This window comes from Centropristis striata, chromosome 22 (genome assembly GCF_030273125.1).
Source record: "Centropristis striata isolate RG_2023a ecotype Rhode Island chromosome 22, C.striata_1.0, whole genome shotgun sequence".
In the NCBI taxonomy this organism is placed as follows: Eukaryota; Metazoa; Chordata; class Actinopteri; order Perciformes; family Serranidae; genus Centropristis; species Centropristis striata.
In genome coordinates, this window is record NC_081538.1 from 5,824,985 (window position 1) to 5,852,828 (window position 27,844).

General features: G+C 37.6%; 1 protein-coding gene across 2 annotated transcripts; it reads right to left on the minus strand.

Annotated features, from left to right (window-relative positions):
* zgc:113263 (uncharacterized protein LOC503753 homolog) lies at nucleotides 1-27,822 on the minus strand. Of its 2 annotated transcripts, none has more exons than XM_059325689.1 (25): nucleotides 27,728-27,822; nucleotides 25,288-25,622; nucleotides 22,171-22,373; nucleotides 21,103-21,207; nucleotides 20,441-20,536; nucleotides 20,214-20,324; nucleotides 18,884-19,007; nucleotides 16,760-17,222; nucleotides 15,139-15,206; nucleotides 14,804-15,050; nucleotides 14,496-14,674; nucleotides 12,639-12,861; nucleotides 12,395-12,543; nucleotides 11,508-11,599; nucleotides 8,788-8,945; nucleotides 8,547-8,692; nucleotides 7,935-8,187; nucleotides 6,845-6,960; nucleotides 6,526-6,760; nucleotides 5,927-6,066; nucleotides 4,501-4,750; nucleotides 3,914-4,032; nucleotides 2,340-2,592; nucleotides 2,061-2,167; nucleotides 1-745 (listed from the first exon to the last, which is right to left on the minus strand). In XM_059325689.1, exons 2-25 carry the CDS (start codon nucleotides 25,325-25,327, stop codon nucleotides 738-740), a joined length of 3,885 nt encoding a protein of 1,294 aa, XP_059181672.1. In that variant the 5' UTR covers nucleotides 25,328-25,622; nucleotides 27,728-27,822; the 3' UTR covers nucleotides 1-737. The 2 variants fall into 2 exon arrangements, with proteins under 2 accessions (XP_059181672.1, XP_059181671.1); XM_059325688.1 differs by having other exon boundaries at nucleotides 12,386-12,543.
* Nucleotides 27,823-27,844: the final 22 nt, after the last annotated feature.

The window sequence follows — 27,844 nt, forward strand, 5'->3', positions numbered from 1 at the left end:
TTTCTTTTAATGGTGGGACAAAACCTCAACACGTTTGTGGAAAAATGTGCTTCCATAAAGTTTGAAATTAATAGCATATTTAAAGTAAATTGAAAACTTTGGAATACATATGTAAACAATAATTTAAATAAATAAAATTCTGGAAAAGATCAACTTATACAGTGTAAAAAATAAGAAAGTAGCCTAACAAATTCAACTTTCATCCTTCACATTTCAAACAAAGTAAACAAGTTCAACAAGAGAAGATTTAACAAGCGAGACCTGAATTTAGACCAAAAAGCAAACAACACTGTGGTTAAAGTAACAGAGGCCTTGCGTGTATTTCTTTTACATGTGCTTTGATTCACTCACTTTTAGTTCAAGTACAAAATAATTAAATACTAGCAAAAAACATGTTTTTTGGAGGAGCATTTTGTGGCTCCCACCAGCTTCAGATCAGAGATTCACTTCTGTCCCTCACGCCCTGAGCTTCCTGGTTTTAGTGTGTCATGGCTCTGTTGTAAATAATACAAAGACACTCTGGTGGAGGGACACACACACACACACACACACACACACACACACACACACACACACACACCACTACAACCTGTGTGTATGAAGAATGTAAAAGTATTTGTAGTATGTACAGAGGCTTCTGTAAACACCTGCACACCGCCCTTTTTTTCCTTCTGGTTGTTCTTCTGTCAGTCTGCAGCTGTTGTGTCCTCCTGCTTTGACTCTGATGACGGACAGTTTCAGGTCTCTGGATCACACAAAGTAAATTTTAGATATAAAATTGTGAATACAACTGACAAGCTTCTATATGGTTAACTGCTAGTACAAAATTGGAATTCAAATTAGTTGGATAAGCAATCGAGTTAGCTATCTTTGGATGGTAAAGACATTTTCAGAAATATGCTTATTTGCTTTCTTTCAGAGAATTACATGAGAAGATCTCTCAACTTTGTTTGCTAACTATGTAGCTAGCGTTAGCAGCCAGTTCTCTTAGCTTAGCATAAAAACAGGGAAACAGCTAGTCCGAACAGTAAGCTATGTTTCCAATCAATTGTGAAGCAAATTTAAAGCAAATTTCTGAAATGTTTCATCATAAGTTGGTGCAATAGGCTTATATATAGCTGTAACCTGCCAAAAAAACGGAGAAAAAAAGAGTAGAGGTCGCAATTTGGAAGCACAACAAGTTGCCTGGTTCATATAAACAATCTACAAGAAAAAATGGAGAGAGGTTTTTAGGAGTTTTAAACTCAACTGGGACAGTTTTAATTGTTCTTTCATGTCTCATGCTGAGATGAAGACAAATTAATATATTATCTGCAGAGACGCATAAGCTCTAAAAATATGTGAACTAATTAGCATATCTCATTTGTTAAATCCATGTTTAAAATCAAATACACTTAACAATAGCACCCTGTACAACCACAACATGATGTTGTCACGCTATTAAATGGAAAATAGGGTGCACTAATATAGCGCTTTTATCCAAATCGCTTTAAACTACACACTACGCTCATTCACCCATTCACACACACATTCATACTGGTGTTAAAGGCTACCAGGGCACACTGGTGCCACCTGCCACCAGTGGGAATTCATTCATACACTGATGAACGCAGCATCAGGAGCAATTTGGGGTTCAGTATCTTGCTCAAGGGTACTTCAACATGTAGGCTGCCATGGTCGGGGATCGAACCACCAACCTTCCGATTAGTATGTGACCACTCTACCAACTGAGCCACAGCCGCCCTATTAATGCTATATATATAAATAAGCTAGATTTAATGTGATAATTAGTGTGTCAAAGTTTGTAGCTCCAAAGTGAAAATGGCAGCAACATTTGTGCAACTTATACAGGATGTTGTCTACAGTTGACTACCTAATAATAAAATAAAAAAAGACAGTTGCACCCTCTCCAATTTTCATACACTGTTTACAAATCCTCTTCAGAGTAGCTGTGACTTCTATTAAACTGATAACTGATGAATCTTTCCTGTTATTTACATAACTAAACATGACAGAAACTAACAATAGCAGTATCCAGTTTATCTTACTGGATATCTTACCTTCGCCATCGGCAGTATCTTCGGCCAGGGGGTCAGAGTTTATCACATACTTGCTGCCAAATAATTGCACCATCTGGTCAAACCACTTGCATTCCTGTTTGTCTCCTCTGGAAACAGAATTTCGGAGAAAGGAGAAACAACATTTTGACTCAAATGAACCTTCAAAACAAAAGTGGATCAAATGTTATAAGCTTTGAAACATGCTTTGAAGGAAAAAACACAATTGTTTAGACCTGCAGCATGATCTAACCACATCCCCCAGCTATGAACAACACTTACTTCCTGCCGTCTAGGAATTGTCGGAAATTGGCCCTCAGCCTCTTTATCCTGGTCTGACACTGCTCAGGAGTGCGCATGTAGCCCTGGCTGGCCATGACCTCAGAGATCTGGATAAAGATGTGTTTGTTCTTGGTGCAGCCTTTCAAGTTCTCCTGGATCTCCTCGCTCCCCCAAATCTCCAGGAGGGCCTCGGTCTCCCCGTCGCTCCAGGCCTGCTTAGAGCTGTCAGCCGACCACTGGGCACCTGAGGCAACTAACAGAGTGGAAGAATGAAAAGAAATGATTTCTGTTCAGTTTAAAACATAATTACAACAATGAGAAAAATGTATAGAGGCAATTGTACACATTTATATCTACTTTATTGCTAGAAATGTTTATTAGCTGGACTACATAAAAGTAAATATTAGATTAGAGCAGAACTTCGGTCTCCCCGTCTGGCAGTGAGAGTAACTACCGTACATACTCTAGTTTGGCATACCATGTAACCAATCAGAGAGCCAGAATAAGAACCTACCGTGCAAGAGCCTAAATTTGGTGGCCTCTTGCACACTCCAATGCCACTATTCCATCTTAATCATTGCATATTTTAATATGCAGGGCTGTTGTTACTAAATGAATATAGCGAAAACCTGTACTTATAAGTAAGTTGTGTGAACTTGTTTGGCAAGGTTTAATTGTAACATATGTATCTAAGGTAACACTGTACAATAACCATCATTTATAAATGGTAAACAGATAGTTTGTTAATGTTTAATCAGTATTTATAAACTGTATATAGACCATTTAGAATGGTAAATACATAATTTATTAATGTTTAACTAACTACATCATTCATAAATGACAAATAGATGATATATTAATGTAAGTTTATAGTTACTTTACCATTAACAAACAATTAAATTATAATTAATAGTTTATCAATTGTTGTAGTTGCACTCATTTTAACATTTTTAACACCATATTAAGTATGTTAATGATTTTGAAATGATTTATATACTTTTAACAAATTGGTTGAAAACATTTGAAAATTAAATATGTATAGCACTTTGTAAATAGTTAATAATTCGTCTATAAACCATCTATAAACATTACTTCGTTGGTTATTGTAAAGTGTTACCGTATCTAAAAGTTCCACACTCTAGCTTTATACTCATCTACAGGAAGCAGCATAAGAATCACAGAATGCTGCGCTACACTGTCAAAGAATTGCTTTCTGACAAAGATTTTATTTTAGATTCTACATACAGTAGATATTGGGGATGGCTTGTACTATCAAAAGGATTTCCTTCTGGAGCAGGAACTCTTATGCTGAAGTTTATTTAAATGTAGAGACTCTGCCCTCTGCTTGTTTCTTCTCTTTTCTTCTTATTTTGCTGTGTTCAGTACATGTCTGGGCTTCTGCAAAGAGCCTTTGAGCCCCACATGGGAATAGCAGACCCCAGCTTCAGAACAGAGTCACAGCAGACTTATGCGATGCCTGTTGTCATAACTTGAACAGCTTGATCCAGTATTTTTGTCATCCAATGGTGTCAGTTTATGTTTTTTGAAAAATGAACACTTCCTGTTAGAATCACCTTTCCTTTGAGGCAACTCATCCGGCTCATCTGGCACTGACACGTCTGTGACTGGGACGTCCACTTTCAGCTCCCTCCTGAAGATTTCATCCATCTCACTGAAGAATTTAAAATCCTCCCTGAATTTAAAGAGGAAAACACTGACAGTAAGCCTTTGATCAGAAAGCAACGCTAATCCCATCCAAATCCCAGTCATTTTACATGACAATTTAACAACAAACAGAGCAAATTTTAACAACTAAAATTGGTGAATTTTGAGAAATCACATGGGCCTTTACTCTTGGTCACATCAAAACAAAACATAAATGTTTTAAAAGACTGCTTTCAAATCATATAGCCATTACAGGGGTTGTTTTAAATGGACAGAAGCTACTGATGCAACAAAGGAAGAGATTAAACAGAGTAAAAAGTACATTAAGGCCTCAAATCCAAAGATCAGTTTTTTCACAATAATAAAAAGGTTAACATATTTTTATATTTACTTAATACTGCTCAATTAAAAACATTTTACATTTAACCAACCATATTTGTCAAAAAAAAATTTGTCTGTGTCAAGAAGAAAAAATAATGACAGTATTGTGACTGACTTTTCATGGAGGAAGCCGTGCTTAAGGCGCTTGATGCGGGTGTAGCACTGCTCTGAGGTCCTGATGAATCCTGCGTCACTCATCTTCTCAGAGATGTACTCGAACACATGGCGGTTCTTCAGGCAGCCCCTCAGGGTGAGCTGGATGTTGTCTTCACCCCAGAACCCCAGCAGGGTGCGGGTCTCCTGGTCCGACCAGGGCATCTTTCTGCTCAGGTCGGCCAACAGGTGGCTGGCTGAGGGCTGCTCGTCTAAATGGAGGGACAGGAGAGTTATTACTGGGCTTTAGGCCCCGTTTACACGAGGACGCCTTCGGGTAAAAACGACAAAATATTTTATCGGAAGTGCCTTTCGTTTAGACGGTGACGGCGTTTTTGGCGCTTAAAAACGCAAAAATCTGAAACCACCCTTCAAAGTGGAAAAGTTTAATCCGCTCCGCCGTAGCGTGTCCGTCTACACTGACAAGACGCAAAACTCTGCTCAGATCTGCTCACGTTACGTACGCATTTACGTCACATACAGTACAGGCCAAAAGTTTGGACACACCTTCTCATTCAATGCGTTTTTCTTTATTTTCATGACTATTTACATTGTAGATTCTCACTGAAGGCATCAAAACTATGAATGAACACATATGGAATTATGTACTTAACAAAAAAGTGTGAAATAACTGAAAACATGTCTTGTATTTTAGATTCCTCAAAGTAACCACCCTTTGCTTACTAGAATATAAGACATGTTTTCAGTTATTTCACACTTTTTTGTTAAGTACATAATTCCACATGTGTTCATTAATAGTTTTGATGAATTTACAATGTCAATAGTCATGAAAATAAAGGAAACGCATTGAATGAGAAGGTGTGTCCAAACTTTTGGCCTGTACTGTACATGCTCCAGTAGAAGGAAATAAACAAACATTTGGGATTATTTCCATGTGTCGGACCTTCAAGTTGCTCTGGCAGCTCTAATAAACTTACAGGAGTCTTTCCACCAAATGTACAGGATATGTACAGATAGTATTAGTGAACAGAGAAGGATCTGGAATTACCTCTATCACATTTTGGATGCACGAATTGGTCGGAGGTGAGCCAGACGGCTTTGGACGAGACCTGGGAGATCTAGTGGATGGTGGAGAACTTTGTGGAAGGAGTAGCTTATGAAAATGCGTGGTGTGAAAACTTCCACATGCCCAAAAATGCTCTTATCGCTTTAAGTGATGCCGTCTGGCATGCATACAATCCAATTCCACACACTTTTTGCGTCACTGTATGCAGCAGATTTCCTCCTGAAAACGCTCGTCTAAACGCAGAATAAAAAGTGAAGACGCGACGCCACTTTTGCGTCTTCTGTTCAGACCGTCATCATGTAAACGTAGCCTCAATCTTTGATATTTACATGGTACCTGCATAACAACACTGTGAACCTACACATGTCAGGATCCTTGTCCATAATGGGTTGTAAGGCAGTGTCAGCAGCGGTAGTGTCCACATCAGCATACATGAAGTCCTCACCGAGCACCGGAGCCAGCAGGTTGAAGTATCGAAACACGGTAACCCGACCTCCGTTTCTGCAAAACAAATGCCTCTTAAAAAATCCAATCCAATCCAATCCAATTTATATATATAGCACAATTTTAGCAAACACAAGGTTTCCAAAGTGCTGCACAAACAATAAATAGATAACACAATGCAAAGAGATGTAGAAAAAAATACAACAGTAAGATGCAATAAGATAAAAAAATTAAAAATGGGATAAAAATAAATAAAATAAAATGTAAAATGTACTGCCCGCACAAAATAAAATATGCATGTATACAAATAAAAACAAAACAAAAAATCGTAAAATCATAAAATCAACATAAAATCAACACTACGTGGTGTTAAAAGCCAACGAGAAGAGGTGGGTTTTCAGAAGATATTTAAAATGAGACAGTGAGGAGGCCTGTCTGATGTATAGCGGCAATTCATTCCAAAGTTTCAACTCACGTGTTTCTGATCAAGTAAGTATTTTAAAACCTTTTATTTACCTCCTGCTGTTGCAGAAACGCCTGTAACTCTTCTTCAGCCTTTTGATCCGCGAGTGGCACTGCTCCGCTGTCCTCATGTATCCGATGGAGGTCATTTTCTCCGATATGTCGGCAAATATGTGCCCGTTGCGGACGCACGTTTTCAGGCTGTCCTGCACGTCGTCTGCAGCCCACACCTCCACCAGAGCCACCGTCTCCTGCTCCGTCCACGCTGTGTTCACGCCGTCTGTGCCTACTGCAGGTGAATGCAGCAGTTAGTAGGACTGACTGAATGCTGTGTTGCAGTTTCTGCTGTGTGAATGAATGAAGATGAATGTACCTGGATCCTGGTCTATTTGTTCGTCTCTTTCATCGTACTCATCAATAGAAACCGCCTCCTGTCCGAGAACTTGCTCCAGCTGGTGGTAGAATCTATAATCGACTCTTCTGCCACATCTAGAAGGAGTGAAAATATTAACAATTAGAGACATTCTGGATAGGGGTGTGCATTGGCACTGCCCTCACAATTCGATTCGATTACGATTCACCAGGTAACGATTCGATTCAATTCGATTCTACGATGCATTGCGATGCATCACAATTATACTGCACACAACAAGGGACATTTTTCGTCAGTCATGAGGCAATACAAGCAGTCAGATAGGCCTAATAACAATAGATTTTATTGGCTATATTTTTGAAAAGATGGCAAAATGAATCTCCTGCCTGAGTTCATCTAAAAGTAAGGAAAGAGAAATGTCTCCTCCTGCCATAAAAAAGGAACCTGCTGAGGTGAAATTTACATTAGCTAAATGTGGAGCCCTTGTTCCTGAGGTAGGGAAGACGTTAGCGCTATCCCACCTAGCTAGCTATAGCTAGTTTTCATGAAGCAAAAATGTAACGTTAACGAGTCAACTTTAAATAGGCAAATACAATGGTAATTACCTATCAACAGGACTTTCTATAAAAACGTAAATGTTAAGTTCTGTCAAATACTACCACATACTTCAGTCACAACATATCAAAACAGCTTGTCCCACTAGCTTACCTGTGCTGCCATCAACACATGGCTCATTTGAATATTCAAATGAGCCATGTGTTGATGCGCACATGTCTCGAAGGACGGGGAGTGGGTCGGGTTAGCGTTGTGTTTACTGGAACTTTGACAGGGGTGCAAAGGCCACCTTGGCCGTGAATTTAACATTTTTTCACAGGGCATCAAGGCCAGAGTCATGAAATTCCCACCCTGTCCCCCACAACTTTCCACTGGAGGACAGGAAATAAACATAATCGATTATGGCACTTTGCCGCATCGATGCTGAATCGTGCATGCCCCGCATTGCGATGCATCGCCGAATCGATTATTGTTGACACCACTAATTCTGGATTATATTTGCAAACAGGGTAACTGATAGAAAGATTCATCTCACTTCTTCCTCTCGTAGCACTGTCGGAAGTTGTTCCTCAGTGACTTGACTTTCCAGCGGCACTGCTCCGACGTCTTTGTGTAGCCGAGGTCGTTCATTCTCTCCGCAATATCGGCGTAAACATGTCCGTTGTGGACGAAACCCCTCAGCACCTTCTGAACGTCTTCGTCTCCCCAGATCTCGATAAGCGCCAGGGTCTCCTCATCGGACCACGAGCTAGATGGTGATTTCTCCGTTGACATGGAGATGTCCCCATCTTACAGTGGAAACACAGAATGTGTTACTTGTTTAAGTATAAATGCACAATTTTAAGTTACTGTTTCAGACAAGAAGTCTGATTTATCTCTGTAAAAATATACTTTGTAAGTGCTTTATATTAAGATTACTTGTTAATTAATGGTTTTTAAGGACCATTTTAAGGACCTATTATAAAGCGTTACCCAAAAGTCTAATAATAAAACTAATTTCTAGCTTGCAATCGATGTAATTGTAAAATTATTAGCCAACAGAGAATTTCTTAATTCAAGGACAACCCCAGTCAGCAAAGAGTATATAACTATTGCTGTCGTACTATACCCTGCACAGAGTTGACGAGGCGGTTTTATTTATTTTTACCTGTTTCAGTCACTGATTCACTATTGGAGTCTTCTGATATCTCGATGGAGTCTGTGACCACGGTGGAGGACGTTGACGGCTGCTTGTCCAGGATTTGTTCCAGCAGATCATAGAATTTAAAGTCGACTCTGTCGGTCCCAGATGAGCTACAGACAGCAAAGGCATTTGTATTAACACACACACACACACACACACACATCATGCCAACAGTACAAAATGAGCGTTCACGTGCAGCATTTACCTCATGTTTTCCTGACACTGTCGATAGTTGGCTTTCAGACGTTTGATCCTGGTGAGGCACTGCTCTGGACTGCGGAAGTAGCCGTTGGCGCCGAGTTTCTCCGATATTTCGGTGAAAATGTGACCGTTGTGTGGGTAGCGTTTCATGCTCTGCTGGACCTAAATGTAGGGAAATTCTTAGTAATGGTGGCTATATAAAATACTTTTTACAATGAGCACATAATGAACATGCAGCCTTCATTTTGGGTTTGGACAGATGTCTCTTTCATTTTTACCTCTGTGTTCTGGTTTGGTTAGTCTGTTTGTCAGCAGGATTATGGAAAAACTACTGGCCTTGGCAACATTAAGGTCACACATGACTAAAGCATGGAAACAATCAAATACACCAAAATTAAGAGCATGGGTATTAACAGCAGAACAAAGTTAAAAGATGGAAAAACTAACTTTTAGAAATAGGGAACAAATACATATTTGGAACAAGTTATACTGTATTTAATCAAATTAAGGAGATGAACTAAATGGTCTCCTCCCCAACATGAACACTCACATGCATACACACACACACAGATTCATGAACACGCATACATGCACCACCGCTTATTTTTTCATTATATTATTACTTTTTTTTTGTTTGTTTTTTTGTGTCATTAGTTTGTTGTTTATTTCTTTTCTTAGAGATCCTCATTTGGGGAATACCAGTTTGCCTTGTATATATGTTTGTCTGTTTACCCTATGTTTTTGTTATTTACTTTGTGAATATATACCTTGAAAAAAAGGGGAAAAAAAAATATGCAAGATACAATATTGTAAAGAAAACGAAATGACTCATTATGTTTGTGAAAGTAAGAAGCCTTGCAATAAAGTATTAAAGGTCACACATGTTAAAATCCAGTGGATGGTAGTTAAGTTTAATATTGCATGGATAATGTTAAATGGCATTTATTTTCCTTCAATTACTCAACTTGTCAACTGCTATGAGTAAGATATAAGATATATACATATAACAAAATCTATTTCAAATCGATAAAATAATTTATTTTTATCAATATTTTGCATCAAATAACAGGTTTCTTTATTAAGCAGCCCTGTAATAAATGGGATGATGTATATTATGGTTGTTTGTTATGGGTGGGTTTTGTCATTTTTATTGTTTGTTTTTTTCTTATTTTTATTTTTTTTGTAAAGCACTTTGTGTTGCATTTTTATGTATGAAAAGTGCTATATAAATAAAGTTTGATTGATTGATTGATTGTAATGTACATGTGCTGAGTTCTTGTATAATGGTTTTAACAGATGATGTTCATGTGTATTAACACAGCTTGTGTTTTTCCAGCAATTGATTTAGTTGTATTTATAGCTTAACATGTAATATCATTTCTACACTGTATGACAGATACTACAATTATCTCACTATGTGTGTAAATGTAAAAATAATAAATCATACTAATTTGTTTCACAAGTTTTTTTTCTAAAAAAATTAAACCTGACGACAAAATTTGACTCAGGTATGTGTTTTCTCATTTCTAAATGCACATCAAGTATGTAAAATATTTCCAGTTTAAAAGTACATAATAAATGCACAGCTGTTATATTACGGCTTCTGCTATGTACAACCACATTTTGACACAATTCTACTAGTTATGGAAACATACCCAGACATATGTAGTGGTTGCCCTTCAGAGAAGTCTCGACTACTGGGCTCGGCGAAGGTCTGCACTGAGTGCTTTTCTACTTTAAAGATATGTTATTTTCTTTTTGGCCTCAGACTAGAGAGCTATGATTGAGTGTCTGCTGTCTGTTGCTGTGGACACTCAAGAGTGTCACTTTGCTTTTGAACAGAGAGAAAAATCATCCTACACAATCAAAGCTTTATGTTAGACCTGAATTGCCCATATCAAGGATTTTCTGTCAGCAATTCAAATAATAAAGGAACTGATGAATTAACCCATTAAGGCCTAAAACGCCTGTAAAAAATGCCTGTAAACCCTCTGGGGGATTTTAAAATAACCCCCCCAAACAACATATTTTTGATAACATCTGGGGCCTTTCTTTCTAATAAAGACTTGTCAGGTTTGGTGGAAACACCTGGGGATGACCCATAAGTAGCCCTCTGCAGACCATTTTGAAAAATGTTTGTCTGGTGTTGACTGACCACTTTCTAATTCATGTGTTCATACATTTATATACAGTGTAAGGTTTTGTATTTATTCTCCCCCATCTGTACTCTTATTTATATTATTTATTATTTTATTATTTATTTTTATTTACTTATGTAGTTTTTGCATGGTTTTTTTATTTTTATTATTTTTTTACATTTTTATTTTTATTGAGTATTTAAGTTTCCTTCTTTCGTTTGTGATTTATATTTATTTTTTGTGTTTTACATGGTTTGGGGCATATGTTCGGAGTCCCAGTAGTTATATGTAGGTGTTATTATGTCTGAAAATAAATAAAGATAGTGTTGGAAAAAAAATATAATAACCCCCCTAAAACCTGTTTTTCTGGAAATTCAACAGAAGTGTCAACGCTTCTACTAAATAATAGAGTTTTCAGCCTCTGTAGCAGATAGAAATGAAATTCAAAAAGTATTTGAGAGCTTATACAAATACTACAAAACGACGTATCCGCTTTCCCGGCTTTAGCGGGTTAAAGTAAGGCAGCTGTTCCTCACTCAGGGAAATTAAAGGCATAATAACAATCAATTTGAATACTGTTCTGTACCTGTGGGTCTCCCCAGATCTCCAGAAGGATGATGGTCTCTTTGTCCGACCAGGGGACTTTCCTCCTGTCTTCCTGAACACCCACAGCAGGCTCTGAAGATACACAAGAAAACACTTTATTTAATAACTTTAATAACTATCTTCTATTCACTGGTCACTTCTCTTCTACTGTTGTTGACATTCAGAGTGGAAGAGTTGTTCAGATCCTCTATTTGAGTCGTAACACCAGTGTTAAAATATTCATTGTACAGAATGGCCCATTTCAGATTAATTTCATATTATGTTATTGGATTATAATTATTATTGATGTACTAATGTGTTTATCACTTTAATGCTGCAGTTGGTGAATGTGGCTTTTTACCACAGGGATAAGTCAAGGTATGAGATTAGATGGCTGGGTGACTAAAAGTGTTATTACAAACACTTCACACTTGTTATCTGAGCTCCCACTCAGGAAGATGCAAACAGAAAATAATCCAGTAATAAATAAATATTTTTTTAAAGGAATAAATACATTTAAAACAAATAAATAAACAACAATAAATAAATACATATATATTTTTTTATATGTACATAAATAAAAAAATAAAAAAATAAATAAAGGTGAAAATAAAATAGGAAGCTAAATATGGGGAATTAATACAAACGTAAATAAATAAAGAAGCAAATTAAAACCAGACAGAAATAACAATTCCCATCACATTTCATCAATTTATTTAGCCTACATTTATTTCAATATTATTTTTGGAACATTTAAAGATTTAATATATATTTTTATCTTTCTTGCTAATTCATTGTTTCCATGCAATGGCTGGATAACCTGCTGCTCTAACAAAAGAATTTCCCAATTTGGGATTAATAAAGTACACCTATCTCTACCTCCTTTACCGATATCCTGATGGGAGAAGGACGGGAAGTCGCTGTCTTCAGGCTCTCCTGGTATTTCCTCTAGCTGCTGCATTGAAGAGAAGTCCTTCACTAAAATGGTTCCCAGTTCGTTGTAAAACTTGCACTGAACTTGCTCCTGTCCCTTCATGCTACATCGAGGAATAAGAAGAGAGCAGATCAGAATCAGAATCAGAGATATCACAAACCTTCCCTTTTTATTCTTTCTTGCTGTGAGTGTACATACTTGTTTTGGTAGCATTGCCTGAAATTTGATCTCAGCCTTTTCAGCCTCGTTTGGCACTGCTCCGGCGTTCGGGAGAAGCCTTGGGCCGTCATCTTGCTGGATATGACGGAGAAAATGTGTCCGGTTCTGTGTACTCCTCTCAGCTCCTGCTGCAACTTGTCTTCACCCCATGTGTAGATGAGCGCCAGCGTCTCCAAGTCTGTCCACGGAACACTTCTAGTTCCTTCAAGGACAATATGAATCACATTGTAGGTCAAGTAGAATAATTTCACTGGAATTTGTTATTTAAATATAACCGTATTCATTGGAAAGCACTTATTGTCCAGTAGGGGTCCCTCAAGGATCCATACTTGGACCTATTTTGTTTTCTTTATACATTAACGATTTTTTTGATGTCTGTAAGGGTATCAATGCACAGTTGTATGCAGATGACGCAGTCATCTTCGCCCCTGCGAAAAGCATAACAGAGGCCGCTCAAATACTCACAACAGCAATGGCTCATGTTCAGGACTGGCTCATGTCTTTCTTTAAATGTTAAAAAAAGCGTCTATATGTTCTTTGCTAAAGGCCGCAAAGTATTGAACATTCTGGTGTCTTTCTGGGAGGGGAGGAACTCGCTTTGGTGAGCGAGTTCAGATACTTGGGAGTCATCCTGGACTCGACACTCTCATTCAGGAAACACATCAAAAAAGTGTCTAACTCTGTCAAATACAATCTGGCAAATTTCAGACAAATCAGGAATTCATTAACAGCCAGTGCAGCTTTGATGTTTTTTACACTGTATGATCTTTTCACACATAGACTACTGTTTAACGACCTGGTCACTGGCATGTACAACAGCACTCAAACTCATAGAATCTCTCTATAAAAAGCCCTAAAGACTCTGGATAAAAACCCTTCTCCTTCCATATCTGCAAGACCCTTAAAAAACATAATGGGGGGGGGGGGGGGGGGACTGGACTTGAGACAACTTGATCATCACTTTTTATTGCTTAGTTATATCCTGTCTGGGTCTGGTATGTGTTGTGTTGTGTTGTGTGTGTGTTGTCTCCTCTATTTGTATCTTGTACTTGCTGTCTTTTATATTTGTATATCTTTTTAGGGACTACGGATGCAAACTAGCAGCCTTGCTATAATCCGGCAAAGATGTTTATCGATGTTCATTAATGTGCACTGTCCCTATCTCAAAATAAAGTATTCGTATTCGAAAGTATTGTGATCACACCTGTCCATGTGACCAGAATTTGGAGCCTTGGACTCGGAAATACTAATACAAAACCTTCGCACAAGCCATGTTAGTATAGCCATGCTATGAAAGTGCAATACCAACACTTCTGTATTCATAATTCAGTCTGGTCTATATTACTGTATTGTTATAATGGTATTCTATTTGGTGACGACTGCACTATGACTTGTTTAGTACTTGAAACTCAAAGTTTAGGACTGATTTGTGACTTATAAAACAAAGACTTGGTCACACCTCTGCTATAAGAGGTTTCGACTGTATTACTATGGATATAAAAGGTATACTGTAGGTATATATAGACAAAATAACTGAGAAATCTATAATTCCTGCTTTGATTTAAAATGTTTAACTAATTAAGTGAAAAGAGAGCTGAAACAGTTTGATTATCTTTAAGTGGATTGACAGAAAACCAATCAGCAGAAATCTTAATAACCTATTAGTTGTTTCAGTTATTTCTCAAGAAAAACGGCAAAATATTTTCTGGTTGCAGCTTCTTCAATGTGACGATTTGATGCTTTTCTTTTGTATATATGACACTATTTAAGGTCTGGACTATTTTTCACTTTTTTCAATTGCAACCCTAAATTGAATTTAAAAAAGTAACATAGTACCGGTTTCTGGTCGGCTCGTTTGGCCGAGAAACTGCAATTCTTCCTCGCCATCTTGGGACTCTTCTTCATCAATGACCTCATCTACATCATATGTGACCTCAGGAACAGCGGAGGGAGAAGAGGAGCTGAGTATCCGCTTCAGCTGCTCGTTAAATTTATACTCCAGCCTGGAATTCCCTCTGGTGATAGCAAAGGGAAAAAGGCATTTTAATTGAATAGTTTTTTTTCACAAATTACAGCTAAGAAGGGAATTATTTGTAATGATCAGACAGAACAACAAGCAGAGAGAGAGTTCATTTAACACCCACTTGCTGTTTTGGCGGAAGCATTTCTTAAGTCGTTTGATTCTGGTCTGGCACTGTTCCACCGTTCTCATGTAGCCTCTCTCTGCCAGCTTCTGAGCGATCTGCGTGAATATGTGACGGTTCTTCAAGCAGCCCTTCAAAGCCCGCTGCACCGAGTCCTTCCCCCAGATGTCGAGCAGATTGAACGTCTCCTCGTCCGACCAGGGGACTTTCATGTCCGTCACAAGTGGGAGAGAACCTTCCTGAGAGTCTAAAAGGAAACGAGAAAGGTAAGTCGAAGCTGAAGCTCAGCCTGATGAAGAGAAGAATCCACTGGTCCACACACAAAATGTACAAACCTGTATATTCTCCCCAAATCGAGATCAGAGGAGATTCACCTGAATTCTCATCATCCACTGGAGAATCTCTGTAAAGGTATAAAATGATAAAATTGATAGATTTTCTAATTCAATCAAAGCTTGTGATTCTAAAAATGTGTTTGATTTTGGTGTTTGAAGGCATATATATATATATATATATATATATATATATATATATATATATATTCTAACTGTAGCTTTTAATCTGTTTAATGCTCATTGTTTCCATTTTTTTCATATTATTTTCAGGGGATTAAAATGAAAAGAAGTACATGGGGTAACACAGAATAAGACAGAGCGTTTTAACATTTTAGTCCGGTTGAGTAGGACTCGAGTGCTGATGTTCAGTAGGTACAAAAATCAGCTATAGTCTAACATGTTGGTATGCTAAGATTTGCTAATTAGCTCTAAAACAGAAAATACAACTCAGATTCCAGATTTGGTGGTTTTTAATCGCATTGCATTTGTGTGTTTCAGGTATGAAATAGGTAGTTGTAAATTAACCCCTATAAAAATGGCTACCTAGTTCTGTAGTTTCACTGAGTCTGCATATCCGGTTTTGTTTCAATAAACCATGATACAAATTGTGCCTTCTCTTGAGGAGTAGCCATTTTTATAGAGGTTAATTTACCACTACTTATTTCATCAACACACAAATGAAATGTGATTAAAAACGTTGATAACCACTGAGTACATACAACAAATCTGATTAGGATTTCTCATCAATTGCCTTTGTAATATTTCTTTTTAAATTGTAAAGAGACTTTATCAACACCATGTATTACCCTATTCTAAATTAGATGCGTTTTGGGTTTATTAGCATTTTATACAGCAACACAACTTTATTAGAATCAGGGTTGTACAGCTGAGGCTGATGGGACTGTCATTAGTTTTCAGGTTTTGGTCATAAATCTAAGTATTAAACAAATTATAAAGTCATGAGGTGACATTGTCTGGAAAAAATGAATGTTTTAAAATGTGTTTGATGTTCAAAATGTCTAATCTGTTAAAAATACAAGAAGAATATAGAAGAAATAAATATAACTATTTATTGTATTTAAATTAATATAACTATTTATTTCTGCCATTGCACTACATGTAAATATGTATTCACCATCCTGACTGTGTACATATTTATTCTAATGTCTTTTCCTCCTATTTCTTTATATTTTATATTTGTATTTTTTGTACAAAGAGAGAGAGTTAAATCAGAGTCAAATTCCTAGTATGTGCGCACACACACACACACACACACACACACACACACACACACACACACACACACACACACACACTGGCTAATAAAGCTGATTCTGATTCTGAGAAATTAGGATATTTCACAGACTAAGACTTAAAACTTTGATACCAGCGATATCTGTAACAAATAATTTATGTCAATCCTTCAAATAGTTGTTGAGAAAATTTAAGCTAGATGAAAAGGGGCGGAGCGACAGGGCCATCTTCAGAGCCGCTGATGTGGATAAAAAGCGAAATGAAACGATGAGTGATGGAAAAAAAACAACCAAAGTGATGCCTGCCCACTGAAACAATAGGAAGTCATGAGTTTAAGAAATGAACAAAGCGTATCTGGTCGTCTTACAGGAAGGTTGGCGCCTCTGTTGGCTGTTTTGAGGGAATGTCGATGTCTTCGCTCAGCTTCCTCTTCCTCCCTCCTCTCAAGCTTTGGCTTTTTTCACTGGCTGCTGAATCCGTGCAGGCAGTCTCATTAGACGCAGTGAGGTCTATGGTTTCATCACATGTTTGTGCACTAACTGAGTTTTGCACTTTCCTCTCTTGAGAAATGTTCCCGCCTCTACCCTGCAGCTGCCAGCTGCCCGAGTCTTTCGTCTCCTTCAGTCTTTGTCTCAGTGTCTCAGAGCTCCGCCTGCTCGGCCTCTCCAGGCTGCTTGTGTTGAAGGGAGCGTCGAGGCTTCCTTTGTGCTCTGGAGGGTTTGAATCGTTGAGAGCAGGTGAGCAGGAGGTGGTGTTTGTGACAGGTTTGGTCCCAGGAGGCAGAGACAGGGAGGAGAGGATGCAGTCATCCATGGGTAATAATCTAGAATCTAAGGTTAGGGAAGAACACAGTTAATTAGACTCAAGCTGGGTTTAAACATAAATCAACTGACAAGAAAAACCTGTCAAATTTAGCAAAATGAAAAGCCAAATCTAACCAGTGACGACATGTATAACTACATCTCATCATTAGCCGTGTTTCCATTAAAGTCAAATCGAATTTTTAAGCAAAATATTATTGAAGAAAATGTGAATGAGGGACGTATCCATCAGCTGGTTTAGAGCGAATAAACAAAGCTGCATGAATGTACTTTGGTCAGAAGATGGCAGTGTAATGTATTGCTGTAGGCTAATCAGTCAGTAAACAGTTTAAGAAGAAGAGATTGCACAAGAGAGAAAAAATAACTAGTCTTCAGGAATTGGATTCAATTGGACAACTTATACTTTTCCTTCCATGTCAGCTTGTCATGACCGGCAGATCGGAAACATCTGATCTTTTTTGTGAGTTAAATGTCCACTATGTCAGAATTTATTCAACATTTTTTTTCCATCTCTTTAAAAAAGACAAAAACCACCTCAAGCGAGCATAAAAACTTTTATGCACATTTTTCGAAAGTTTTATTGCTTTTGGTGTTTCCATCAAGCTGTTCTCATGCGAATCTTCCAAAATGCACAGAGAAATTTGTTAATGGAAATGCAACTATTGTCAAGATGGTGTCCAGCAAATGTTTGTTCTTTGTAGGTAACAGTGGACTTTCTGGGGAAGACCTGGCCTGATTCATCCCACTTTGAAAAGCTCTCATATCTCAAAATTTGACCGAGTTCATTAGTGCTCCAAAGCCGTGAAAACCCAGAGCTGAGACCAGGAGACGCTCCTCTGCCCTTCACTTTCTCTCTAAGTTCTTTGAGAAGGCAGTCGCCAATCAGTTGTGTGACTTTCTACATCACAATAGTTGGAGGATTTAGAGACAGCGCTGATGAAAGTTACAAATCTATTCCTAATTGCATCAGTCAAAGGATTTGTCTCAGTACTTTTCTTGTTAAGATCTAAGTGCTGCATTCGACACCATCACATCCTATTACAGAGACTGGATCATTTAATTGGCATTAAAGAAACCGCGCAAAGCTGGTTTAATCCCTTAATGGTCAGGCAGCTCCGTTTTATCGCTGCAGTGAAGATACCAAAGTTAGGCTAAATTTTACAGAGATACAGGCATGGCCATTTTCTAAAGGGGTCCCTTGACTTGTGACCTCAAGAGATCAGATTAAAAATGGGCTCTGTGGTTCCCCACGAGTCTCCCCTACTTCATGATAAACCTATACAATTTAAGGCAGATACCATGCCGTTTTTCATGCCGTACAGATGATTTTTCGCCTATTGTATTTGAATATTTCTGCATACTGCGGTTGAAAAATGAGACTCTTGTGGATTTAACGAGTCCAATTTTATTCATGTGTGATGTTAGTCCCAATAGCCCTTTCATTGAAGTGAGAGCATTTTTTCAGATAATTTATGGCTTTCCCGAAACAGAATTGCTCGCAGTTCTTGCAGAAATCTCCAAAACACAAAATGCTAAATCCACAGCATTTGTGCAGCCAGGTCCGGGTGTAAGATCTGGCAGACAGTCTTTTTCCACATTGCTATTCTAAATCACTTTCTGCTTCAGTGTTGAATGTACAATTACAGTTCACAGCCATGGGCCTAAAGTACCTTTCTCTTCAAAATGACCGAGGTTCCTGTGGTGTTCAAGTACAGCTTTCATGTCCTCTGGCGGGAAAAAGGATTGTAAACAGTCGTCTAGGAATGACGGAGCGTTTTCGAGAAAAGCTGCCAACTGAGAAGAAAGATCAAGTTACTAGATCTAGTAATCCAGCATTCATTCAATCTTCAAAAGCTGCCAGATGACTCACAGTGAGTTCAAATGAAAAAATGAATTAATTTCATGAGGAGCAACACATTAAAACCTCATGCACTATTGTGGACCCACATAAGAAATAATTAGCACGACGGCCAAATGAGTCGTTTTTATTTTCTAACTGCTAATAATCTTTTTTTTTTTTATATTTCTACTCTGCCACTGCTGGGTACAGAAAAGGGAGAGGAGGAAGAGTCCTCTGGGACACTGTGCTGCACCTGTACCCAGTTAACCCTCGTCTATATCTGTCTCTGGGTCAGTGGTGCAGACAGATGAGCCCCTGCACTGAGCCTGAGTGCCACAGCCAGCCTGAGAAAAAAAACAAAAACACTTTGGTTTGGAATAATGCCAGAGCTTTTTTTCTGGTGATTCACATCTTTGTGTTGCATTTGGTTTATTCTGATGAGGGAATAAAAGGCTAAGGCAAAACAACTAGAGCAGACCTCCCACAGGGCCTGAAAGGCTCCCCAGGTAGCGTCACATCAACACTGCAGGAAAGAAAATAGGGATATAACTGCAGCCAAATATGACCTGTTACTTAAGCGTGAATATCAGCAGCAGTGTAGCTATGGTAGTAAAGAATAGGTGGCATTAAAGCAAATAAAGGGCAGGGAAGACTAGGGTTGGAAATGGAAACTAAGGGGTTATCTGCTCAGGATGAATTTAACAATTCATATGCAGATAGAAACTAACCTTTTACCATTGTAAAAGCAGATATAACCCCTAAATTTGTCAAATGAATGAATGAATGAATGGGAATACTTTTAATGAAATCATGCCAGATCTAGTATTGCTTTTTATGTATATTTCCTCTGCAAATAAGTTCACTATTAAAATAGAACCGTGGGCTGGACTCAAACCCAGGTCGCTGTGATAAAGACTCAACCTCATTGGTGCACTTTCTACCAGTGATGCTGCAAAAAGGTATTATTTTTAAAATGTGCAAAAATTCTCAAAATTCCTGATCTTCACTGTCCTTGGGAATATTTTCGACCCTTTGACCCCGAAGACATTTGAATTATCAGAAGTTAAAGAGGTTAAAAAAGAAGGTTAAAGAAAAGTGATCCACAAATGATTACAAGTTAAGTGTGTGCCAAGCTAGAGTTAAAAAAAAAAACATGGCACCTGTGTGAAGTCTGGAACTGGCAGCAGCTCCTTCAACCTTGATATGAACTCCCACACCAGCATCTCGAGTGCAGCATCATACTTTGAGCCAAAATATACAGGAAAGATTTCCTGCACAAGAGAGAGAGAGAGAGAGAGAAAATGTGTCATGTATACAGAAAAATCTGGAACTATGATCCCACTCATCATGTAAAAGTAAAAACTACACAAAAAGGAGTGAGTGTCACCTGGAAAAAATATTTTCTTTCAGAGGGATCCTCCAGTAATGAATGCACCAACTCCACAAAGTTCACCTCAGACTCCTCCACCTGGTTTATGGTTATCTGTTAAACAAACAAACTCACCAATAAGGCCAAATGCATGCTTAAATCAGGGGAGCAGAAAACAATACCACAAATCTAGTGACATCTGTGGCGGTACTGTAATCCACATTTTAGCTGACTCATAGAATTCAAAACTATTTCTATTATTTACTTTGTACTCTTGACAATAAAGTACAAAGAATACTCAATTTTCTATATCAATTACTCATTCTGTGTTACCTTGAATCCTTTAGAAAAAAAACGTAAACAGGAAGATTTAAGTGCTGTTTTTAACAAAGCCTGTTTACTTAAATTAGTCAGTGATTTACTCGGTTGCTGGATTTTCCGTTCAGCATGCAGGCATGCAAAAAAACAACAACAAGGTTTTCTTCAAGAATTCAAGGTAAGACAGGGTGAGGGGTTGATATAAAAATAGTCATTCTACAGTTGAAATATTCCTCTGAATGCATGTTATTAAAGCACTGAGCAACCCAACAGTCATGAGAATCAAGCACTCGTAACTGACCCAGTGAGCGTCCACACCAAAAAAAAAACAGCTGTGTGTTTGCCAGTGACAGTGTACTTACATGGTGATCCTTGGCAGTGCTGACAGGAGCTTTAATTCTGTCCAGATGTGGCTGAATGGTCTGCATGTCCACTGGGTGCTCACCTCGACACATCTCCAGAACCAACTGAATGTAGACACAAAAACAACAGTGATGATCTACTGTATAAAGCTCCTGGTGTAACACTGGGGTACGGCTACTAAAGAACTATCTTTGTTCTTTGCTCTCTTTTCTGTGTTGTGTACAGTTGAACTGCCTAAAGAAAGGCTTTGTTCTTCAGTCTTTGGCCTGTTGCTACTCTGCCAACATGATTTATAAGGGAAGAAATGCAGTAAGTGAGAGAGAATACCGAGAAGCTCAGCAATGTACTGCTGTGGACAGATTTTAGCCACCTATAAAAAAAGGCCCACCTAAAAATAAATCAATATCAGTCTGAGGGCACTCTATATTTAGAATATTTTCACCTCAGACAGCCAAGTTCAAATTTTTACACAGGGGAAACTAAAGCTGTTCTCTAAGCCACCAGACTCCATTGACAAAAACAGGTATTTTAACTCGCAGAAAAGAGTTGCTGGTCTACTGCTGCTTTGATCCGTTTGTTTGCATCATTGTGTGACTTTGGTGTTTTAAAGAGTTATTTTGGATTTACCAAAATCTCACATAAACAAAAAGAAGCTGAACGACTGAGGCAGAAGTAGACCAGCAACTGGCAGATAAAATTACTATTTATGTGAATGGAGTCTGGTGGCTTTGATGAGAGCATAGAAAATAACTTCAGGTCCCTCTGCACATACTTAAATATGGCTGTCTGAGCACAAGATAAAGCACTGAAAATACTCTAAATATAGCGTACACGTAAACTAATATTTAAGGTGCTAAAATGTGTTTCGGTGCTGCCCTTGTCTGCAGCAGTACATTGCTTCGTCTCCATGACGACATGCCATCTACTGCAGGTAACACACCAACTGTAAATAAATACCTCATACAAACTCACTTTAAAATATTCAAACTATCCCTTTAACGAGAGACAAATATCTAAAATAAGTACAAGTATCACTTCAGCATGATTAAGCAGTGATTATTACTGACCCTGGCCCTGAGTCCTAGGATGAGCTGAGCTCTCTGACTGTAGCTCATCAGCTCTGGGACCAGTTCAGTCACCATGGTAACAAACTCCTCCAGCATCCCATAGTGGTCCACAAGTCCCTGCTGCACTACTTGCCACACTGCGGCGGATAAAAGCTGCAAGGGTGGGGCCAGGAGCCGTAGATAGTGGACTGGAGGATCATTACCTGAAGTGGAGGAAGAGAAGAAGAAGAAGTGAAAACCAAAGATGTATCAACATTTCATGCAAGTGACAATTAAAACCGTTTTAATCCAGCCTGTTTGTTTTTTATCTAGAGGGCATTGCTGTGCATCAGTGTGTTTCAAATGACCCATAACCTGATACAAAACAAAAGCAGAAGTAAACAACCCAAGTGAGGTAACCCAATAACCAGGTAACATGAAACACCTGCAAAAGTGCATGACAGTTTAATGGTTCATATTCCTTACAAGAGGTCTTTTCCCAGTCAGTAAGGAAACATGCAATTAGAAAATATTATTATAAGTGTATGTTTTGCATACATTTATAGCTATTTATAAAAAAATGGCAATATTGGATTTAATGTAACGTTTGCATCACTGTGGTGAAATGCTTAATTTATAGTAAATATTAGGGTTTTTTTAAACAGAAGACTAAACTGTGCAATATCAGTAATTTCTATAACATTCACAGATCAAAAATTTTGTTTGTTTTTGTTTGTTTGTTTTCTGTTGTCTTGTTTTGTTTTTTAAACTGTACTTATGTATATCCATTGTGAAGCACATTGAGTCTGCCTTGTGCATGAAATGCGCTCTATAAATAAAGTTGAATTGAATTGAATTGAATTGAAAGCCATAACCTTGTAACCACTGGAAGATGAAGATGATTATCTCATTATAATAGTACCTTTCAGTAGGTGGGATACATTCATAGATGTATAATAAGTTCTTATAATACATCCATGGATATATTAGGCAGCAAGTGAACATTTTGTTCTCGACTTTGATTGGTTGGAAGCAGTAAAAATGGGATCTGGACTTTGTGAATGCTAGATGACTGGGTCTCTAAAACAGGACGCTCTAAACTCATTGATGTGCATGGGAAGTTAAGGCTATGCTGTGTCTGATCCCACAGAAGAGCTACAGTAGCATCAACTGTTGAAAAAGTGAATGCTAGTTCTGATAGAAAGGTTTCAGAACACACAGAGTGCCCATGCTGACACATGTCCACTGCAGAAAGCACCTACAATGGGCATGTGAGCATCTGAATTGGACCACAGAGAATGGAAGATGGTTGTCTGGTCTGATGAATCATGTTTTCTTTTACATCATGTGGACGGTTGGGTCCAAGTGTCTTGCACTATGGGAAGAAAGCAAGCCAGTGGAGGCAGTGTTGGTTCCAGCCATTCATGTGGAGGTTACTTTGACACGTACCAACTACCTAAACATTGCTGCAGACCAGGCACACACTTCATGAAAACACTTTTCCTGAATGGCACTGGGATCTTTCAGCAGCGCCCTGCCACACTGCAAAAATGTTTCAGGAACAGTTTGAGAAACACAACAACTGGTTCCAGATGTTGACTCGCCTCCAAATCCCCCAGATCTCAATCCAATAGAGCATCTGTGGGATAAGCTGGAGAAACAAGTCCGATCCATGGAGGCCCTGCATCGCAACTTACATGACTTAAAAGATCTGCTGCTCACGTCTTAGTGCCAGATACCGCAGCACACCTTCAGGAGGTCCAGGCCTTGATTGGTCAGAGCTATTTTGGTGGCAAAGGGGGGTATAATGATATGGCTGATGTGTGCAGTTCAACATTTCAGTCTGTCTACTTATAACATTTTTTGTTTTTTAATCTATATTTTGATATTGTTACTGTATTTTTTTTTTTTTTTTAACTGATGCTTCTTGTTATTGTACTGTCCCTTTTGTTGTTGTGACACTCAATGTGGGTCCAGTAAAGGATTTTCTTATCAGGCGCAGGCAAAAAACAGACATGATCATTTTGTTATTGCTATGTATTAATTGTTTAGTTCACACACCTCCATCTGCTGAGGAAGATCAAAAGGGAACTAATGGAAATTTTATTATAATATCACAAAATAAAACTGCATGTTCTGTAATAGAGGATTTTATCTAGATCGCTCACTCCTACTTGTGAAAGAGACATATTAACAGACTAAAATAAATACATAACATGGCTACATAATGTAGCTTCTCTAACTAATGGACTGTCAGATTTTTTGTGTGATAATTATGTTGCAGCAGAAACAAACAGTATCATTAATACTTGTTGATGTTATACATTTGTTTTTTCTATTATCAGTTTATTACTTTCTAATGAAATTTTAGGTGGAGGCTTTAAATAAGCCCATCTGGGTTTTCTGCCTCTCCCTGCACTTTACATTACATGTTATCTTTGTCATTTTATGTAATTCTAACTGTGCAAATAAAATAAATAAAAAATAAAATATAATATCAGCTGTTAAAAATTGATCTGCCTGGTCACAGTCGGACAGGCTGGTGTCATTTTTTTTATCCACTAAGCTGAATTGTTGTTGTTTGAACAAGGGAAAATGATCCAAAGCTCACTTCAGGGACAGCCAGACAGCAGTGGCAGTTTACCTACTACAGCACACATAAGTCATCAGCACATCAGCAAGCAATCTGTGTCAACAACATCCACCTGACACTTTGCATGCCGGCCATGAGTTTTGCATTAGTGAACTTGATTCAGAAAAGCAAAGTGCCTGCTGAGATAATGACATGACAGTGCTGTTCTCAGGTGCACGGACCACAGCATCCATCAAACTCACAACAAACTCACATCTTGTTGAATGCTACACAACCAATTGATATATGAAGCCATAGGGGAGGGAAGAACTACAATAATTTTCGGATCAATACTAAAAGCAAACTATTACAGCAGATCGATGTGGCTCTGATTGGGTGATGGAGATAAGCCACCACTTAAGATGCTGCATTAAAAAGCTCATTGTGGATCAAGTTAGTCCTGCAGGAATATAATACAGAATAAATGCAGTTAATTAAAGGTCACTTTAAACTGATAACACAGAGATCAGGGATCATTAAAAACCGTTATTTTCCATTGCACGCACCTCGACTGCTTCCACTTTCAGTTCCACGTTTTATTTCCATTTAGCAGCTGACAGGGAAAAAAACGAGCAGATGTCCCCCCTCGGGTTGTAGCGATCAGGAAAAAATATTAGAAAGCCTAATAAATAAATTCAGCTAATTTCTAATTACTAAAACATCCATCAGTGGTCGCCAACCCACAAAAACGCGAGCGTACATTTGCAGGAGGCATGGACAGGGTCTTGTTTTTAAATCTCGCTTTAGGAGGAGAGACAGAACAAAGGTTTCTGGTCTCATCCGCCTCAGTCCAGATCACGGCAAGCCCTCTTTCCGGGTTGGCTGACGAAGACCGGATCAACTAGAAGAAAAATCAGATTTACCGACACTAGATGGCGCCATTGGCTTTCTGTTCAAGGTCTCATCAGATAAATGATTGGTGTTTTTTTTAAATATAAATAAAAAAAAAAAATAAAATAAAAAAAATAATAATATATATATATATATATATATATATATACAGCTGTGGAAAAGAATATTAAAGCACCCTTTTTTCTTCAATTTATTGTTCATTTTAATGCCTGGTACAATTAAAGGTACATTTGCTTGGACAAATATAATATAACAACAAAAATAGCTCATAAGAGTTTAATTTAAGAGCTGATATCTAGCCACTTTCCATGGTTTTCTTGATTATAGCCAAAATCATTATCATTAACATCATTATATTTGTCCAAACAAATGTACCTTTAGTTGTATCAGGCATTAAAATGAACAAGAAATTGAAGAAAACAAGGGTGGTCTAATATTTTTTTTCAATGACTGCAGTATAGTGTGTGTGTGTGTGTGTGTGTGTGTGTGTGTGTGTGTGTGTGTGTGTGTGTGCGTGTGTGTATATATATATATAACTGGTACAAAAATACTTGGGATAAGTATCAACCATATATAGATATTTTTAATTATTAATGAATTAAATTATGTATATGGTATTAATATTAAAGAATTGGTTCATTAACATGTTTTCAGATCTTTATCTATGTTCGTTGTAAATATAAACATATTTTTGTTTTTATATTTCTATACCTAATTCATTTATTATATATTTTTTTCATATATATTATTGTTTTGCTAAAGCACAGGGAAAGCAAAACATACTTAGTAAAATAGTAATTATGCAAAATGGCCCATTTAAAAGTATAATACAATATTGTGGGCTATATATATTTATTATATGTGTATGAATCTATTTGTTTGCTGCATGTGTTCTTAAAATGATCTTAATATTTTGGCTGGTGAAAAGTACTGTAATTCTTCACATTTGATCCTAAACAAGTGATTGGAACAACTGAACACCATCTGAATCCCCTTTTAATGTGCATCTTCACAGCAGGGTGAGTGTCATAGATTAACTGATTTGTTTCTCTTTAATTTTCTCAAATGTTTTTTTTAACCTTGTACCTGGTACTTCTTCTCAGACAAAACCTTAACCCTGTATTGTTCTGATTCACATGTAAACGGGATCTTTATTAATATTATATTTTTTTTAATCCAGAGCATTCATTTTTTAAAATGAAAATATAATTTTATCTAAGGTAGATTAAGTTTTCCTCAGCACCGGTCAGGAGCATACACTGTATATTATATATATTCATGTCTGATCAGTAGTCATCCTGCCAATTTTGATACTGAAAAGACACTGTTTTCCCTGTAACCCATCTGTGTATGTAAATGCATTTGAAAAGAATGTTTGTGTGAAAAAAATGTAGGTTACTACAAGCCAGGTAACTTGCTCATTATTCTGTTCAAGTCTGCAGAAGAAGGTGTCAACTTTCTCTAGGACATGGGTCTCAAACTTGCGCCCCGCGGGCCAATTGCGGTCCTTGTGCTGATATTTTGTGGCCCCCACCTTGATATGAAAGTTTAATGTGAGTTTTATATGAATGGCACTTTACCGTGTTGTGTGTGGAAGGTCTCTATAATTACTTTTTTCGGTAATGTTGTGTCTTTTTAAAATAATTTTGTGTCTTTTTAAAAATAATTGTCTTTTTTTAAAATAATTTTGTGTCTTTTTTGGTAATTCTGTGTATTTTTTTGGTCATTTTGTGTCTTCTTTTGTAATGTTGTGTCTTTTTAAAGTAATTTAGTGTTTTTTCAGTCATTTTGTGTCTTTTTTTGGTCATCTTGTGTCTTTTCTTAAGTAATTTTGTGTCTTTTTTTGGTCATTTTGTGTCTTTTTAAGTACTTTATTTTTTTCCTGTCATTTTGTGTCTTTTTTTTGTTGTTGTCATTTTGTGTCTTTTTTTGGTCATTTTGTGTCTTTTTAAGTACTTTATTTTTTTCCTGTCATTTTGTGTCTTTTTTTTGTTGTTGTCATTTTGTGTCTTTTTTTTGTGGTCATTTTGAAACTGCCTCCAGCGGCCCCCAGGTAATTTGAGTTTGAGACCCCTGCTCTAGGAGCTCACTTACCTCTTATTTTGAAAATACGAAACCGGAAGTGCTAGCCAACGTCTCCTTTTTTATGCCAAAAAACGTTAGCTAGGGTACACTAACCTCAGAGCATATGGGAGAGATGTATAATTAAGC